Here is a 17044-nt window from a genome sequence, read left to right as displayed (position 1 = left end):
ACCCGCGGGCTCAGGCAATCTACTCACCTCAGCCTCCCAAGGCGCGGGATTACAGGCTGACCCACCAAGCCGGACTAGGATCACATTTCTTAACTTCCCCCGCAGCAAAGGAAGCTGAGGAGGAAAGTTTTATCAAAATGCTTTGTGTTAAGGCTAGACGTGGTGGCTCATGCCTATAATCCCAGCACTTTGGGAGGCCAAGGCGAGAGGACTGCTTGAGCCCAGGAGTTTTAAACCAGCCTAGGCAACAGTGTGATACCATCTCTATAAAAATAAAATTTAAAAAATTAAAATTGCCAGGCGTGGTAGCTCATGCCTATAATCCCAGCACTTTGGGAAGTGGAGGCAAGAGGATTGCCTGAGCCCAGGAGTTCAAGACCAGCCTGGGCAACTTGGCGAGTGTGGTAATGCACGACTGTGTTTCCAGCTACTCAGAAGCCTGAGGTGGAAGGATCGCCTGAGTTCAGTAGGTCGAGGCTGCAGTGGCTGTGAGCATGCCACTGCACTCCAGCCTAAGCAACAGTGAAACTCCAAATCAGAAAAAATAAAAAAATAAAAATAAAAATTTTTTGTGGACATATTTGCCTTCTCTGCAGTACCAAACACAGACAAAATTTGGCAAATTAGATTAAGGAAGAGTGAGTGTCAGCATCTCAGTATCTATTCATTTTTTAAGTCAAGGTCTCACTCTGTTGCCCAGGCTGGCGTGCAATGGAGTGTCTATGGTTCACCACAGATTCAACTTCCTAGGCTCCTTTCACATTAGCTTCCCAGTTAGTGAGGACTAGAGGCACACACCACCACACCTGGTTAATTTTTTTATTTTTTTGTAGAAACGAGGTCTCACTACCTTGCCCAGGCTGGTCTTGAATTCATGAGCTCAAGCAATCCTTCTGCTTTGGCCTCCCCAAGTTCTAGGATTATAGGCGTGAACTACCACAACCAGCCAGTATCTCTTTAAAAGATAATCGGCACATGCAGTTTGTCTCCTTCTTCATAATCCCCTCTATCTTTGTGCCCCAAATGCAAACATGATGGCCAGAACTCTAGAAGCTATATAGTAGTATGAAACAGAATAGTAAAGATAACAGATTGGCATTCAGAAAGAACCTGAGTCCTTGAAGATTCTCGAGGCACCAGATTTAACTCTGGACTGTTGAATGCTTTTTTTTTTTTTTTAATGAGAAAACAAAACTAACTGAGACTGTTACAAGAAACTAAAACACATGTAATTACTTTATCCAAGGTCACACAAGTAGTTAGAGATGAACATGGGACTCAAACCTAGGTCGGTTGGCTCCAAAACCCTTGCATTTAATATAACACAAAACAGAACAGGTTTCAAATATGCCAATGGCAAGCCTAGGTACAGTGTTTTGGGAAAAAACAACAACAAAATACCAGTAAATGGATTTTAATATTTCTGTTCTTTTTGTCAAAATGATTATTTTCCCAGCCAGGCTCGGTGGCTCAGCCTGTAATCCTGCGCTTTGGGAGGCTGAGGTGAGTGGACTGCCTGAGCCCCACGGGTTCGAGACCCGCCTGGCCAACTTGGCGAGACCTCATCTCTACAATAAATTAAAAAAAAAAATAAGCCAGGTGTGGTAGCACACACCTGTAGTTTCAGCTACTTGGAAGGCTGAGGCGGAAGGATCGCTGGAGCCCAGAAGGTCGAGGCTGCGGTGACCGGGAGCAGCCACTGCACTCCAGTCTGGGCGACAGAGTGAGACCCCAACTCAAAAAAAAAAAAATTATTTCCTTTAAATATTCATCTGTCATACTGATGCTATATTTAGCAGACACCCTTCTGACTTTGATATAAATCTAGCTACAGCTATGCCTTGATCACAGGATTTTGAGTATTTTTAGTATATAAAATAATAAACGGGGTTTCCAGCATCTACTTGTTTTTCATGTCAGTTTTCATCATGGAAGCCTCTGGGGGCTTCATTACCCCTGGGCACTAACAAGAAAAAGTCTCTGTGTTTTCAAAAAGAGAATGGGATCTAATCAACTTCTATATTAGTCAATAATAATGCCACTTCCATTTTCACTCATGTATACTTATTAAGTCTTTTTACCAATAGTGAAGAAATGATATAATGAGGAGATCTAATGATCTAAAACAGGATATGAGCTAATATAGGCAGGTGATTAAACAAACTTAAAGTGGAAAACAGGCCAGGCATAGTGGCTCATGCCTGTAATCCCAGAACTTTGGAAAGCTGAGGCAGGATGATTGCTTGAGCCCAAGAGTTTGAGACCACTTCAGGCAACATAGTGAGATCTCCATCTCTACAAAGAAAACAAAAAAAATTAGCCGGGCATGGTGGCATGTGCCTGTAGTTCCAGCTACTTGGGAGGCTGAGGCAGAAGGAACTTGGGAGGCTAAGGCATTTGAACTTAGAGGTTGAGGCTGTGGTGAGCCCTGATTGTGCCACTGCAATCCAGTCTGGGAAACAGAGCAAGATCCCAACCTAAAAAAAACAAAACAAAAACAAAGGATATTCTGGTCACAATCCTTCTCACTACAAGGAGATTCCTATCTTCTACCATGGTGAACTGGAGAAGTCCATATAGCCCACAAGGAAACCTAAGTAAGGATTCTGGTGGGGTACCAAAGAAAGGATAGGATAAATAAAACAAGAGAAAAAAATTTCATGGCCAGTCTCAGTGGCTCAGCCTGTAATCCCAGCACTTTGGGAGGCCGAGGTAAGTGGATAGCCTGAGCCTGCGGGTTCAAGATCCACCCGGGCAACTTGGCAAGACCTCATCTCTACAATAAATCAAAAATTAGCCAGGCATGGTAGCACATGCCTGTAGGTCCAGCTACTTGGAAGGCTGAGGCAGAAGGATTGCTGGAGCCCAGCAGGTCGAGGCTGCGGTGGCCAGGAGCATGCTACTGCACTACAGTCTGGGTGACAAAGTGAGACTCCAACTCAAGAAAAAAAAAAAAAAAACAGAAAATTTCAGTTGTGTTCTGGAAGCTAACAGAGCACTAGGGTAAGAGGGAATAAAGATAACTTTTTTTGAAAAAATGCCCATTGAGCACAAGAGCTGCTGAATGAAAAAAACAGTAATACAAGCCGGGCTCAGTGGCTCAGCCTGTAATCCCGTGCTTTGTGAGGCTGAGGTGAGTGGAATGCCTGAGATTGCAGGTTCGAGACCCGCCTGGGGAACCTGGTGAGACCTCATCTCTACAATAAATCAAAAAACAAGCCGGGCGTGGTAGCACACGCCTATAGTTCCAGCTACTTGGAAGCCTGAGGTGGAAGGATCGCCAGAGTCCAGCAGGTCGAGGCTGCAGTGGCCGGGCGCAGGTGACAGAGTGAGACACCAACTCAAAAAAAAAAACAAAACAGTAATACAGAGAGAAAACAAAACCAGAGTAAAGACAAAGAGGAAAAGGGAATTGCAGCAGTTCTTCCAGATAGGAAACCCAATCTTAGGATGCTATTTATAAGACTAATACAGAAAAACATATACCTTAATTGGGCACATTAAATAGAAATAAATTACTCAAATATATAAAGTCATCTGTTTAAGAAGTTAACTTTAAAAATGAGAATTACTCTCTCAAATCTCCAAGCAGAACAGAAAATGACAAACCATCCAATAAACAGCAACTGCCTACTGCTACAAGATTAAAAAAAAAGAGAGAGAGCCTCATAAGAGGTTCTGGAACTCAAATAAATATCTAAGTACTAATCTTCATAATATCTTCCTGAACATAGAGAAGGTTTTCTTCTGATTTCCAAAATGATAAGGCAACATGTCCAATGTATTATTGGTATAATTTTATATTTTTGAATACAATTTAATTAAGCTTTTAAAAATATAAGTTTCTACATTTTATTTTATTATTATTATTATTTTTTGAGTTAGAATCTCACTCTGTCGCCCAGACTGGAGTGCAGTGGCTGCTCCCCGTCACCGCAGCCTTGACCTGCTGGGCTCCGGGGATCCTTCCGCCTCAGCCTTCCAAGTAGCTGGAACTACAGGCGTGTGCTACCACACCCGGCTAATTTTTTTATTTATTGTAGAGATGAGGTCTCACCAAGTTGCCCAGGCAGGTCTTGAATCCGTGGGCTCAGGCAATCCACTCACCTCAGCCTCCCAAGGCGTGGGATTACAGGCTGAGCCACCAAGCCCGGCTCAGTTTCTACATTTTAAAATTAAATCATAATTTAAATATGTAATTTGGTGTAACAACATAAAGAACATAGTACACTGACATTAGTGAGAGATTATTTCACATGAAAGAGACAGCTAATAGTTAAGAATAGGAAAATAAGAACTTTCAATTGAAGAGGCAGAAAGAAGGCCTTGCTCGGTGGCTCAGCCTGTAATCCCGCGCTTTGTTGGGAGGCCGAGGCAAGTAGATAGCCTGAGCCCGCGCGGGTTCGAGACCCACCTGGGCAAAGTGGTGAGACCTCATCTCTACAATAAATCAAAAAAATTAGCCAGGCATGGTAATGCACGCCTGTAGTTCTGGCTACTTGGAAGGCTGAGGCAGAAGGATCGCTGGAGCCCAGCAAGTCGAGGCTGCAGTGGCCGGGAGCAGCCACTGCAATCCTGTCTGGGTGACAGAGTGAGACTTCAACTCAAAACAAAAAAAGAGACAGACAGAAAAAGAAGAGAGGGAGGAAATTAAGGAGCTCTGTAAGCTTGGATTTTAAAAAGTATCTTTATCTCCATTAATCTCTAACTGAAATCAAGTATTTTCCTAAGATGTAAATGTAAGCAAAAAGTACAGTGCTAGAATGCTTGTGATTTTTGTTGTCAATAAAAATCATATCCATTTTCATATACTACAGTTGTTACAGTCTCTCAAAACACCAATTATGCTCATTCCTTCTCTGAAATTACATTAGTTATTAAACTTGCTACTATATCTTTTTATTTAATGTGTTATAAAGAAGCACATATTACTGTGTCAAAGATCTCACATATTCTATTTCAGGCATTTAAGTGATCTCATCAATTCTATTTCAGGCATTTAACAACATTCTGACCAGGGAGTTATCAAACTGTGAAAGGAGTTTGTGAAATGAAAATTATAAAAACTCATATGAACCTCTAACCTATGTGTAGCTTAAGAAAACACATAGGCTGGGCGCAGTGGCTCAAACTTGTAATCCCAGCACTTTGGGAGGCTGAGGCAAGAGGACTGCCTGAGACCAGGGGTTTGACATCAGCCTGGGCAACTTTGCAAGACTTCATCTCTACAATAAATTAAAAAATTAGCCAGGCATGATGGTTCATGCCTGTAGTTCCCACTACTTGGAAGGCTGAAGTGCAAAGATCACCTGACCCTAGCAGGTCGAGGTTGCAGTGGCTGTGAATGTGCCACAGCACTCCAGCATGGGTAACGGAGTGAAAAACAAACAAACAAACAAAAAAACAGAGTAAGACTGAAGTTCAAAAAAAAGAAAAGACAACACATAGAAAAATATAGAATGCTCCTTCTGAACTATAATACTATTGTCAACTAGAAGTCACTCAAAGTTTATGACAAATTTAAGATGTTTAACTTTAAAAAATTATTAAAAATTCTATTTTGAAAATTATAAAAAACTTTTCAGGTTTGTTGAAAAATGCATAAAAGCTTATACATATGTATTTAGTAATTATAAGTACAAAGAAGACCGAATAGATTCATGTCTTTGCTTTTTTTTTTTTTAATTTTTAATTTTAGGCTAGGCAGAGAGGCTCAATCCTGTAATCCCAGCACTTTGGGAGGCTGAGGCAAGAGGATTGCCTGAGCATGCAGGTTCAAGACCAGCCTGGGAAACATGGTGAGACTTTGTCTCTACAATAAATCAAAAAATTAGCCAGGCATGGTGGTGCACACCTGTAGTTTCGGCTACTTGGAAGGCTAAGGCAGAAGTATTGCCAGAGCCCAGCAGGTCGGCACTGAGGTGGCTGTGAACATGCCACTGCACTCTAGCCTGGGCAAAGGAATTGAGACTTCAACTCAAAAAAAAAAATTAATTTTAAATATGTGGTGTACAATTCAGGGTTAGGTATACAAATGTTCATTACGCAGGTACCCTTGTTGATGAGGTGTGCCACTCCCCCTGCCCCTGCCCCGGCAGATTCCCACTACTGCCAATTCCTTTCTTATAGTATTACAATAGTTGTTCAGGGTTCGTTTATGAGTGAGAAACCAAACTACTGGAGTTTGATTTCATCAAGTAAACGGATAGGATTGACTTTCTATATATTCTAAAGCAAAACTAGTAGCTGAAATCCTGGATAAATAGGAATAGGACTTAAAATGTTAAATCTGGTTATTTATCCAGTAATTTTACTGTAGGTTCTAATCCTATTAGTAAGTTTTTTTGGAAGATAATAAAAGTAAGCAGATTAGTTAAAACAAGATATAAACTCAGTAATATTTGTATGATTTATAAAATTATAAAAATACAAAGAATACATCAAATAATCCATAAAAATATTTTTGCACTGTTAACTATTACTTTATATATTAACTTTCAATACTTTCCTCACCTGCCCGCCAGCTACAATGGCTCCAAAGAGATGCAATAAGCAACACTTAAGACTTTCCTTGAGATGTTCACTTTCCTGAAAACATTCTGCAAATATAATACACAAATAAATGAATAAATAATAAGATTTTTCTTTCATAATATGATTTGTCTTTAAGGAATGTCTGATATAAGCATGAAGAACTATTTGTGAAAAGGATAAGACATGTTAAAAGGCAAGGCTGATATACATTTTGTCTTTTTAGAAAGGAAAATAAAAACTATCAATCAGATAGCATTTTAGGTACTTTATGTTATCTCATTTAATTTTTGTAATATTCCATATAGGGATGATATTTTGCCCTTATTTATTTATTTTTATTTTCTGAGTCTCATTTTGTCACCCAGTGGTATAATCACAGACAATCAACACAGACTCAAATTCCTGGGCTCAAGCAATCCTCCAGCCTCAGTTTCCTGAGTAGCTGGGACTACAGGTGCATGCCAACATGCCTGGCTGACTTTCTTTTTTGGTTAGAGATGAAGTCTCGCTATGTTGCCCAGGCTGGTCTAGAACTCCTGGGCTCAAACAATCCTCCAGCCTTGGCCTCCCAAAGTGTTGGGATTACAGGCATGAGTCACCATGCCTGGCCTTTTGCCCCAGTTATAAATTAGCAAATAGAAGGTCAGAAATTAATATCCTACCTGGGATACTAAGTAACAGAGATAGAAACTAACCTAAACCTGACAATGAAATAGATGTCTCTTTATTACTACTATTCCCTCTTACTCAAATAATTGACTATTATTAGTCAATTGTAAAGTGAAAGAGTTGGACAAAAAGATTTCCTGGATCCACTCCAAAGACAATATTCTAAAATTCTGGTACCAGTAGTAACCTTTCTTTTAACATTATAAATTATTTTGGTGGAGCATGGTGACTCACACCAATAATCCCAGCACATTGGGAGACCAAGGCAGGAGGATTGCTTGAGTCCAGGAGTTTGAGATCAACCTAGGCAACATAATAAGACTTCATTTCTACATAGAAAAAAAAAAAAATAGACTCACACTCCTGTAACATGCTTTCTTGTTTAACTTAATACACTCTGGATAGTATTACCTCTTAACACATACATCTATCTTACTCTTTTTTTTTTTTTTTTTGAGTTAGAGTCTCTCTCTGTTGCCCAGACTGGAGTGCAGTGGCCACTCCCGGCCACCGCAGCCTTGACCTGCTGGGCTCCGGCAACCCTTCCGCCTCAGCCTTCTGATTAGCCGGGACTACAGGTGCACGCTACCACGCCGGGCTAATTTTTTGATTTATTGTAGACATGAGGTCTCACCAAGTTGCCCAGGTGGGTCTCGAACCCGCGGCCTCAGGCAATCCACTCACCTCAGCCTCCCAAGGCATGGGATTACAGGCTGAGCCACCGAGCCCAGTTTATCTTACTCTTTTTTATGCCTAGAGATTTACAACAAGGTACCTTCATTTACCAGTTATTTACTGATAAACATGTTTTCTCCCTTTCTTTTGATGCTACTAATTCTGTAATGAGTATTCTTTTGCATAGGCCATTACATATTTACATAAGACTATAACAATTAAACTATTTCCAATCTTATACATTAGAAGTGTTACCAAAAAGAAATAGCTTTGAGTTAGATTCATTGACAGAAATTTATAATGAAAAAATTAAGACATTCTAGATATGTCAGAATAACTGACACTGCACATGTCTTCCAGAAATAAACAACTAGAAAATGGACAAAATCAACTCCAGAAAGTGGGTCAGAACTGTGATCCACCAGAGAAGAAAAACAAAGTGAGCCCAAGGATCACACCTCAGGTTTCTATATGATAATACTTTCTGGCTACTACACAGAAAGGAGGAACCCTAAAAGAAAACAGGTATTTCTTGAGTTTAGTTTGGAGGGCCCTAGGAAACTGGACTGTATGAAGCTGAGTTCTGGAATGGAGAATGTTATCCAAAGAAAGTACTCCTAAAATATGATCAGGGCTCACGTTGTGCCTCAGCAGTAATCCTCACATGATAGTATGACATCCCACAAGACAGTCAAAAAAAAAAAAAAGTAAAGAAATTGCATGCAGCCGGGCTCGGTGGCTCAGCCTGTAATCCCACGCCTTGGGAGGCTGAGGTGAGTGAACTGCCTGAGCCCACGGGTTCGAGACCCGCCTGGGCAACTTAGCGAGACCTCATCTCTACAATAAATCAAAAAATTAGCCAGGCATGGTAGCACGCGCCTGTAGTTCCAGCTACTTGGAAGGCTGAGGCGGAAGGATCGCTGGAGCCCAGCAGGTCAAGGCTGTGGTGGCCGGCAGCAGCCACTGCACTCCAGTCTGGGCAACTGAGTGAGACTCCAACTCAAAAAAAAAACTCATTTACAAAGCATGAAAGATATGTAATTCTTTAGAATAAATTAACAAAATATGTACATGACCGATACATACAAGATACAGAGGCTTCTACAGGATAGTATGCTTCCCAGCCAGGGTGACTCTTATGTGCACCAATTTGGTCCGTTCACTTGGAAGACCAAAGAATAGTGCATGGACTGCTGTGAAGACTCCTGCTGAATAGAAATATCTTACACTGTTCTACTGGCATGCCAGGTTTCCTGTTCTGCAACCTCTAAGTGACGCCTATTTCGGAGATGGCATATTGTAGACATGTAAGTTTGATTATCCAGCTAATCACCACAATATCACTACTGGTAGTCAAGCAGAGTGGGTACTGCAATCACCTCCACCAAGCAACCAGAGGACTAATTCTATCTTGTTTTATTTATTTATTTATTTTTTGAGTTGGAGTCTCATTCTGTCACCCAGACTGGAGTGCAGTGGCCACTCCCGGGCCACTGCAGCCTCAACCTGCTGGGCTCTGGCGATCCTTCCGCCTCAGCCTTCCAAGTAGCCGGAATTACAGGCATGCGCTACCATGCCTGGCTGATTGTTTGATTTATTGTAGAGTTTTATTTTACAGAAAATAAATAAAAAAGAACTCAAGCAAGTATGACAAAATGTTATTCCGACAAATTTGAGTGAGAAACACATACTCAAGGAATACACACAATGGTCCTTTTATACTCTGCAAGTGTTTCTTTATTTTTGAAAGCTGGCATAATCATTGTTTTAAAAAGAAATCTAGGGCCCATATAAGCCACATATATAGTGAAAAAATTCTCTTAAGTTTTTTATTTATAGTAAAAATTCTGAAGCCTTTAAAGTCATTAAAATATTCAGCTCACCTTAAGAAAAAAACACTTTGAGAACAGTAAGTTAAATAAAACCAAAAATTAATCACAGCCAAACACAAATTATGTACCATATTTCAGTGACGTGTTCTTCAAACCTTTATCTTATAAATTCAAAAAGTTGAAGAAAGGTTAGAACTGGAGAAAGAATAAAGAGTAATCAGAGTAAGATGAAAATAAAAGCAAGAAACATCAGCGGTATTACTTACGATAAAAGAAAGGGATAAACTCCACTGTGAGAGAAGCTGGTTTATATTTCTGTCTGCTCTTTTCCACAGTACTAAGGATTCGTCTGTCAGTAAAAAGAAGTTATTTACAAATTATAACATGGCAAGCAAAGAAGATACAATTACAAAAACAATTATAAAGCAAAGTTAATATTTTACTTTTGATTTGTATATTAAACAATACATGTCCAAGACTGCTATAATCTTGAAAAGGAAGTCTAGCCAATAATTTAAATGCACATCAATTAATGGATTTCTTATTTTGAATTATGCAGCATGATAGCTAGGTTAAGTCTCCAAATAACTGAAAACTGAACAAGGAACTAGTCCTTATAATTTCCAATCTGGAAAAGAATTTGTTCAGCAATACTGCTAAATTGATGGCTAGGGCTAGTAGATTTTTACAGTAAAACTGAAATTCATCAGAAATCAGGCCACTCTGCCACTTTCTAAAATTTTATCTGTCGCCAGAGCGGCCACTGCAGCCTCGACACACTAGGCTCCGGCGATCCTTCTGCTTCAGCCTTCTGAATAGCCGGAATTATTACTGTTTTTAAAGACAATTCTAGTAGTTTTAATAGATGTAATATTTTCTACAGACTCTGGTAATGCCAACACAAACTGCACATGCTTTTACTGAGAGCATTTCAATTCAATACTAAATATATTATGGCATGGTGGTGTGGAGATTAGAAAACAAAGGTACAGTTATAATGATACTCCCACGTAGTGAACTGGTAAAATAAATTTTTTAATTACATTTTTTTCAGCTCTGAAAAAGCACTAAGCATTTTTAAGTAAAATCAACAAAAATGAAAAATATCTGAAAGACAATCACACAGAAATCCTGCATGTTTAAATATTACTTGCTAGCCGGGCTCGGTGGCTCAGACTGGAATCCCAGTGCTTTAGGAGGCTGAGGTGAGTGGATTGCCTGAGTCCGCGGGTTTGAGGCCCACCTGGCCAACTTGGTGAGACCTCATCTCTACAATGAATCAAAAAATTAGGCGGGCATGGTAGTGCGCTCCTGTAGTTCCAGCTACTTGGAAGGCTGTCTGGGTGACAGAGTGAGACTCCAACTCAAAAAATATATATATATTACTTGCGGGTAAAGCACTGATTTAACAAGCTTTCTTCTTCTTAATGACCACAATTGAACTATTGAAACTACTTATAGCTGGACTCGGTGGCTCAGCCTATAATCCCGTGCCTTTGGGAGGCTGAGGTGAGTGGATTGCCTGAGCCCGTGGGTTCGAGACCTGCCTGGGCAGTGAGACCTCATCTCTACAATAAATCAAAAACTCAGCCGGGCGTGGTAGCGCATGCCTGTAATTCCGGCTACTTGGAAGGCTGAGGCGGAAGGATCGCTGGAGCCCAGCAGGTGGAGGCTGCGGTGGCCGGGAGCAGCCACTGCATTCCAGTCTGGGCGACAGAGTGAGACTCCAACTCAAAAAAAAGAAACTACTTATAATCATTTCAATTCTAGAATAGGCCAAAAGGGTAAGCAGAGCTAGACTCACTGATGGCAGAAAATAAAGAGTTCTAAGATCCAGATCTAATATATCCAGATTAATTTGAAACTATATTAGACACTACTTGCTACTGTACTGCTTTCCAAATCTATGTCTATTTCCAGTGTGTAGAAGGTATAACAATGATCATACTACCTATATTTATTTTAATTTCAAACATGACATCTTAGAACATTAATAGATCTTCTTAGTCGGGCACAGTGTCTCATGTTTATAATCCCAGCACTTTGGGAGGCCAAGGTGAGAGGATTGCCTGAGCCCAAGGTTTCGAGACCAGCCTGGGCAATGTGGCAAGACCTTGTTTCTACATTAAAAAAAAAAAATTAGGATGGCTGAGGAAGAAGGATCACTTGAGTCCAGGAGGTGGAGACTGCAGTGGCCACTGTACTCCAGCCTGGGCAACAGGGTAAGACTTCGAAAAAAAAAAAAAGATCTTCTTACTTAAGACCATTATCAAATATTACTTAAGACCATTATCAAATATGTTTTTATGACTTCAGGACAATACAAAATTTACTGAAGTTTCAAATTAAAAATTCAATCATGTAGTAGACAAATTAATTTTAAAAGGATGAAATATGGTTCAGCTTTCAGTTATTTTTCCTTGAGATAATTTTCACCTTGTCAATTTGTTATAAATTATGGTATTAACTACTAGATTAGTTATATCCAAACAATCTGGGTTACAAACAAAATAAATATCTCCACCTGATTAACATAATAATGTATTCTGCAATTTGTGATCAATGACTCATTCTCAAGTCTCTATATTAAGATGCAATAAATGAACATAATTTCCATATTTTGGTAAAAATTTAATATACTAACATAAAAGGGGTGAGAATATACAGAAGAACACAAAGTTATAGCACAAGTAGTGTGTACCACATGGTTGCAATAAGTTGTTAGCCGAACTAAAAATGTACCGTTTTTAGAAGGTTACATACTTGATTGCTCCATTTTTATTAGATAATTGGGCCAAACATCTAGCATTCAGTAGATGCTAATACATATCAACTGGTTTCTGAGAAGGCTGCAAAATGTTTGTTTCCATCACAGTTTCCTAAGTTCATATTCCCTGGTTAGTTTAGCCATGCTTCTTTTTTGCGCTCCCATCATACCTATGACATAATCATCACTCTTAATTTTTTAACTTTCTTTTTTCTGTTTTGTTTTGTTTGCAGCAAAAAGCTTTATTTTCATTTGGTCCAGGGCTTGGGAGAGGGCTCCAGGGTGCTTAAGCGGCTGCCTAGTGGCTAGAGGAGGAGGCTGAAGCAGAAGCCCTGATACTTTGAGAACGGCGCCCCCAGAGGTCGCTGGGTTCCTTTTTGTGCTCGAGGTTGAGCCTTTCAAAGAGATACTTGCTCAGTCCAGCCTCAGCCCAGGTCAGCCTCAGCCCAGCCAGCCTGCGAAGGTCGGTCAGGTGGTCGCCCATCTTCTTGATGAGTTTCACTTCCTCATCTAGGAAGTGGTTCTCCAGGAAATCACAAAGATGGGGGTCTGTGTGGGCAGATCCCAGGGCGTGAAGATACAAAAGGGGTTGATTCAGATTCTTCTCTAGGGTCACAGCGGCTTCCATGGGTCCAGGGTTTTACCCCCTTCATCTTGAGATGTCTTCTGGGTAATATGGAAGGTGGGGCCGCCAGGCTGGTTTTGCATCTTCAAGAGATGCCTGAGCCGGGCTCGGTGGCTCAGCCTGTAATCCCGCGCCTTTGCAAGGCTGAAGTGAGTGGATTGCCTGAGCCCGCAGGTTCGAGACCCACCTGGGCGGCGAGACCTCATCTCTACAATAAATCAAAAAATCGGCCAGGCGTGGTAGTGCACGCCTGTAATTCCGGCTACTTGGAAGGCTGAGGCAGAAGGATTGCCGGAGCCCAGCAGGTGAGGCTGCGGAGGCCGGGAGCAGCCACTGAACTCCAGTCTGGGCAACCGAGTGAGACTCAAACTCAAACTCAAAAAAAAAAAAAGAGATGCCTGGCACCCTCGCTTCTCCTCAGCCAGTTCACAGAAGTGGCCCACGCTTTCCAGAGCCACATCGTCGAGGTGAAAATAGAAGCCCAGAGAGAGGCAGATGTATGAGGCCCATAGATGCAAACTGACCCAGTGGTTGGCAGCTACCTCCATCTCGGTGTCATTATTCTAGCGAACCTGGGAGCTCAGGGTTGGTCAGCAAGAAGGACTAATCACAAAAACGGAGTTCACTGGTCCCAGAAACAGGAGGTGGCGAGTGATCTTGGAGGTTGCAAGTGGATCTTGGAGGTTGCAAGTGGAGAGGAGATATAAGGGCGGTAGGAAGCTGGAAGACAGGGAGTCCGGGGCCTGTTCCTTCCAAACACTAATGAAACAAGAGGCAGCTCTGCTGCACTGGCAATTTTTTAACTTCCTATTTGGAAAATGTTCAAGCTTCTGCAAAAGTTGCAACAAAAAGAACAGCATAGGCTGGTCATGGTGGCTAATGCTTATAATCCCAGCACTTTGGGAGGTGAAGGAGAGAGGACTGTCCGAGTCCAGGGGTTCAAGACCAGACTGGGAAACTTGGTGAGATCTCATCTCGACAATACAATAAAAAAATTAGCTGGGCATAGAGGTGTGCACCTGTAGTTCCAGCTACTTGGAAGGCTGAGGCCCAAGGATTACCAGAGGCCAGCAGGCCAAGGCTGCAGTAGTCATACTGCACTCCAGCCTGCGCAAGAGTAAGACTCTTGACTCAAAAAAAACCATCAAATATAGTTTATCCAACTTCACTGTCGACATTTTCTCCCAAATATTTTTCATCTGCTTACTTTCTCCCCTTATATAAAATATATATCGTTATACATACACATATTTACACATATATTTATTAGAATATTTAAGGGCAAGTTACATACCTCATGGCCTTTTACCACCTAATATTTTAGTGAATATTTATTAATAGGGGTATTGTCTTACACAACACTACAGTATAAAGCTCAATAGATTTAACATTGATATCATGCTTCTATCTAATCCACTATCCATATTCCAATGTTGTCAGTTTTCACTATAACACCCTCTACAGCAAACCCTGCTTCCAGTACAGCTTCCTAGCCAGGGTCAGATATTGTATTTGGTGTTTCTTTAGCTGCCTTTAATCTGAAACATTTCCATAACTTCTCGTGACATGTTATAGAACGCTGTCCCCCATCCACCTTTTTTTTTTAATGTTCTTCATTTTGGATTTGCTTGATGTATCCTCACAATGAGATTCAGCCTAAGCATTCTTGGCTGAAATATCACATAAGTTATGTTGTGTCTCTCTCAGGTATCACATGTGGAGGTACATGATGTCTATCTGCTCTCACTGGTGATTCGTTAATTTTGATCACCCACCCAACTTGGTCCAGTATTATCCAAAATAACTACTAATTTTTTCATTTGCAAGTAATAGCAATTTGTGGAAAGAAATTTTAAAACCACACATATCATGCTCCTGACCGAAATTTCCCCCGATTCAACATCCATTCATGATTCATGCCTGATCTAATCTTTACTATGATATGTGAAAAATGCTGATTTTTCCCAACTCCAGCATCCCTTCTACATGTACTAATTAACCCTTGGCAATCCACTATAAGAAAGAGTCCTTATTTCTCCCTTACCTATCTATCTGTCTACCTATCTGTCACTGGAATGGATTCATGAATTCTTTTTTCCTGAATGGTTAATAATTATTTACTGTAATTATTTTTGTGTATATGTTATTCCAGATTTGGTAAGTCGAACCCACAGGGCACAACTTAACATAATTATTTTTTTCTGAGAGCAGGCAATGAATCCTACTAAACTTGAACTAGGCAAAAAGTAGGAACTCAATAAATACATTTTTATTTTTTATTTTTATTTTTTTGAGTTAGAGTCTCACTCGGTCGCCCAGACTGGAGTGCAGTGCTCCCGGCCACCGCAGCCTCGACCTGCTGGGCTCGGGCGATCCTTCTGCCTCAGCCTTCCGAGTAGCTGGAATTACAGGCATGCACTACCACGCCCGGCTGAATTTTTGATTTATTATAGAGATGAGGTCTCACTGCCCAGGCGGGTCTCGAACCCGCGGGCTCAGGCAATCCACTCACCTCAGCCTCCCAAAGGCGCGGGATTACTGGCTGAGCCACTGAGCCCGGCAATAAATACATTTTTTAAATAAATATTTGAATGAATGAGCAAGTCATTCTGAGGGAAGATTTCTTTCCCTATGGTTATTTTAGTACCACTTAAGGAAAACTTTCTAACTCTGCGAGATTCTACAAGCAGAATCAAAAGTGAGTTAATAAATTACTCAAATCAAATTACATATATGGAAGTATGAAAAGCATCCATTTCTTTCTTCAAACAAGAAAAGAAATATGAAAGAAATATAAATATAATTTTAAGTGACTCTGTATTTGGAAGTATGCTAACTTCAATAAAATCAATCTAAACTGTTTTAGCTGGTTTGGTCAGCAACAAGAACAATAAATTAGGAAGTGCATATCTTCTAAATTTCTATTTAAATTCAGAATCAAGCTAATAAATAAGGTGTAGGTCTTCCATAAGCATGGATTTCTCCTAATTTCATGATTTAATCTCCCTTTCAAAGTAAAAGTAACTCATCTGAGTTCCCTGCTTTACCATTTACCTATCAAGCAATTCTTCCATTACTGCCAAAATGGCTACACAATTAGAAATAGACAGCTTCTAACATAAGTACTGGCAAATTCATGCACGCATTCATTAAATGCCACTATACATCTACTACTCAGTTCCCCCTCTTGTTGCCATCTTACATATGCAGAATTCTCTTTTTATATTATGTTATAGTATTTAAATTTTTTATTCTTGCTTTTTTCTCTCAAAAACTGTATTTGTTTTCTATTACCAATTGTATCTGTTTTAATTTGTTACCAGATCTACTTTTTTGTTTTTTGGTTGGTGACTCACCCTGTCGCCCAGGCTGGAGTGAGGGTGACACTATCAAAGCTTACTGCAGCCTCTACTGTCTGAACTCAGGCAATCCTTCCACTTCAGCCTTCCAAGTAGCTGGGAATACAGGCGCATGCCACCATGTTCAGCTAATTCTTTGATTCCCATTAATAAACAGTCAAGAAGTCTTGGGACAATTTGATATTTAATTGTATTACCTTGGAGGGTATTTTGGATGAGATTAACTTTGGGTAAAGGAGATTGCCTTCTACAATGTGAGCAGTTCTCGTTCAATCATTTGAAAACTTGACTAGGCAGGGCGCAGTGGTTCATGCTTATAATCCAAGCACTTTGGGAGGCTGAGGTGAGAGGACTGCCTGAGTCCACGGGTTCAAGTCCAGCCTGGGTAACTTGGTGAGACCTCATCTCTACAATAAATCAAAAAAATTAGCCAGGCGTGGTGGTATGTGCTGTGGTTCCAGTTACTTGGAAGGCTGAGGTGGAAGAATTGCCTGATTCCAGCAGCTTGAGGTTGGGGTGGCTGTGACTGTGCCATTGCACTCTAGACTGGGTGATAGAGTGAAACTGACTCAAAAAAACCCCC

The 17044-nt window shown here is 40.6% G+C and overlaps 1 protein-coding gene across 1 annotated transcript in view; it reads right to left on the bottom strand.

Moving 5' to 3' along the window:
- The window catches only part of NBEAL1 (neurobeachin like 1), a 211707-nt gene that overhangs the window by 144528 nt on the left and 50135 nt on the right, over positions 1 to 17044 (bottom strand). Inside the window, exons 8-9 of the mRNA XM_008073238.2 lie at positions 9977 to 10059; positions 6514 to 6599 (exon numbers count right to left, since the gene is read on the bottom strand). Of these exons, the coding sequence (XP_008071429.2) occupies positions 6514 to 6599; positions 9977 to 10059 (169 nt within the window). The remainder of the gene's footprint in view (positions 1 to 6513; positions 6600 to 9976; positions 10060 to 17044) is intronic.

Source organism: Carlito syrichta, unplaced genomic scaffold (assembly GCF_000164805.1).
Source record: "Carlito syrichta isolate Samal-C Ts95f unplaced genomic scaffold, Tarsius_syrichta-2.0.1 Scaffold315782, whole genome shotgun sequence".
In the NCBI taxonomy this organism is placed as follows: Eukaryota; Metazoa; Chordata; class Mammalia; order Primates; family Tarsiidae; genus Carlito; species Carlito syrichta.
This window is presented reverse-complemented; position numbering and strand designations above follow the sequence as displayed.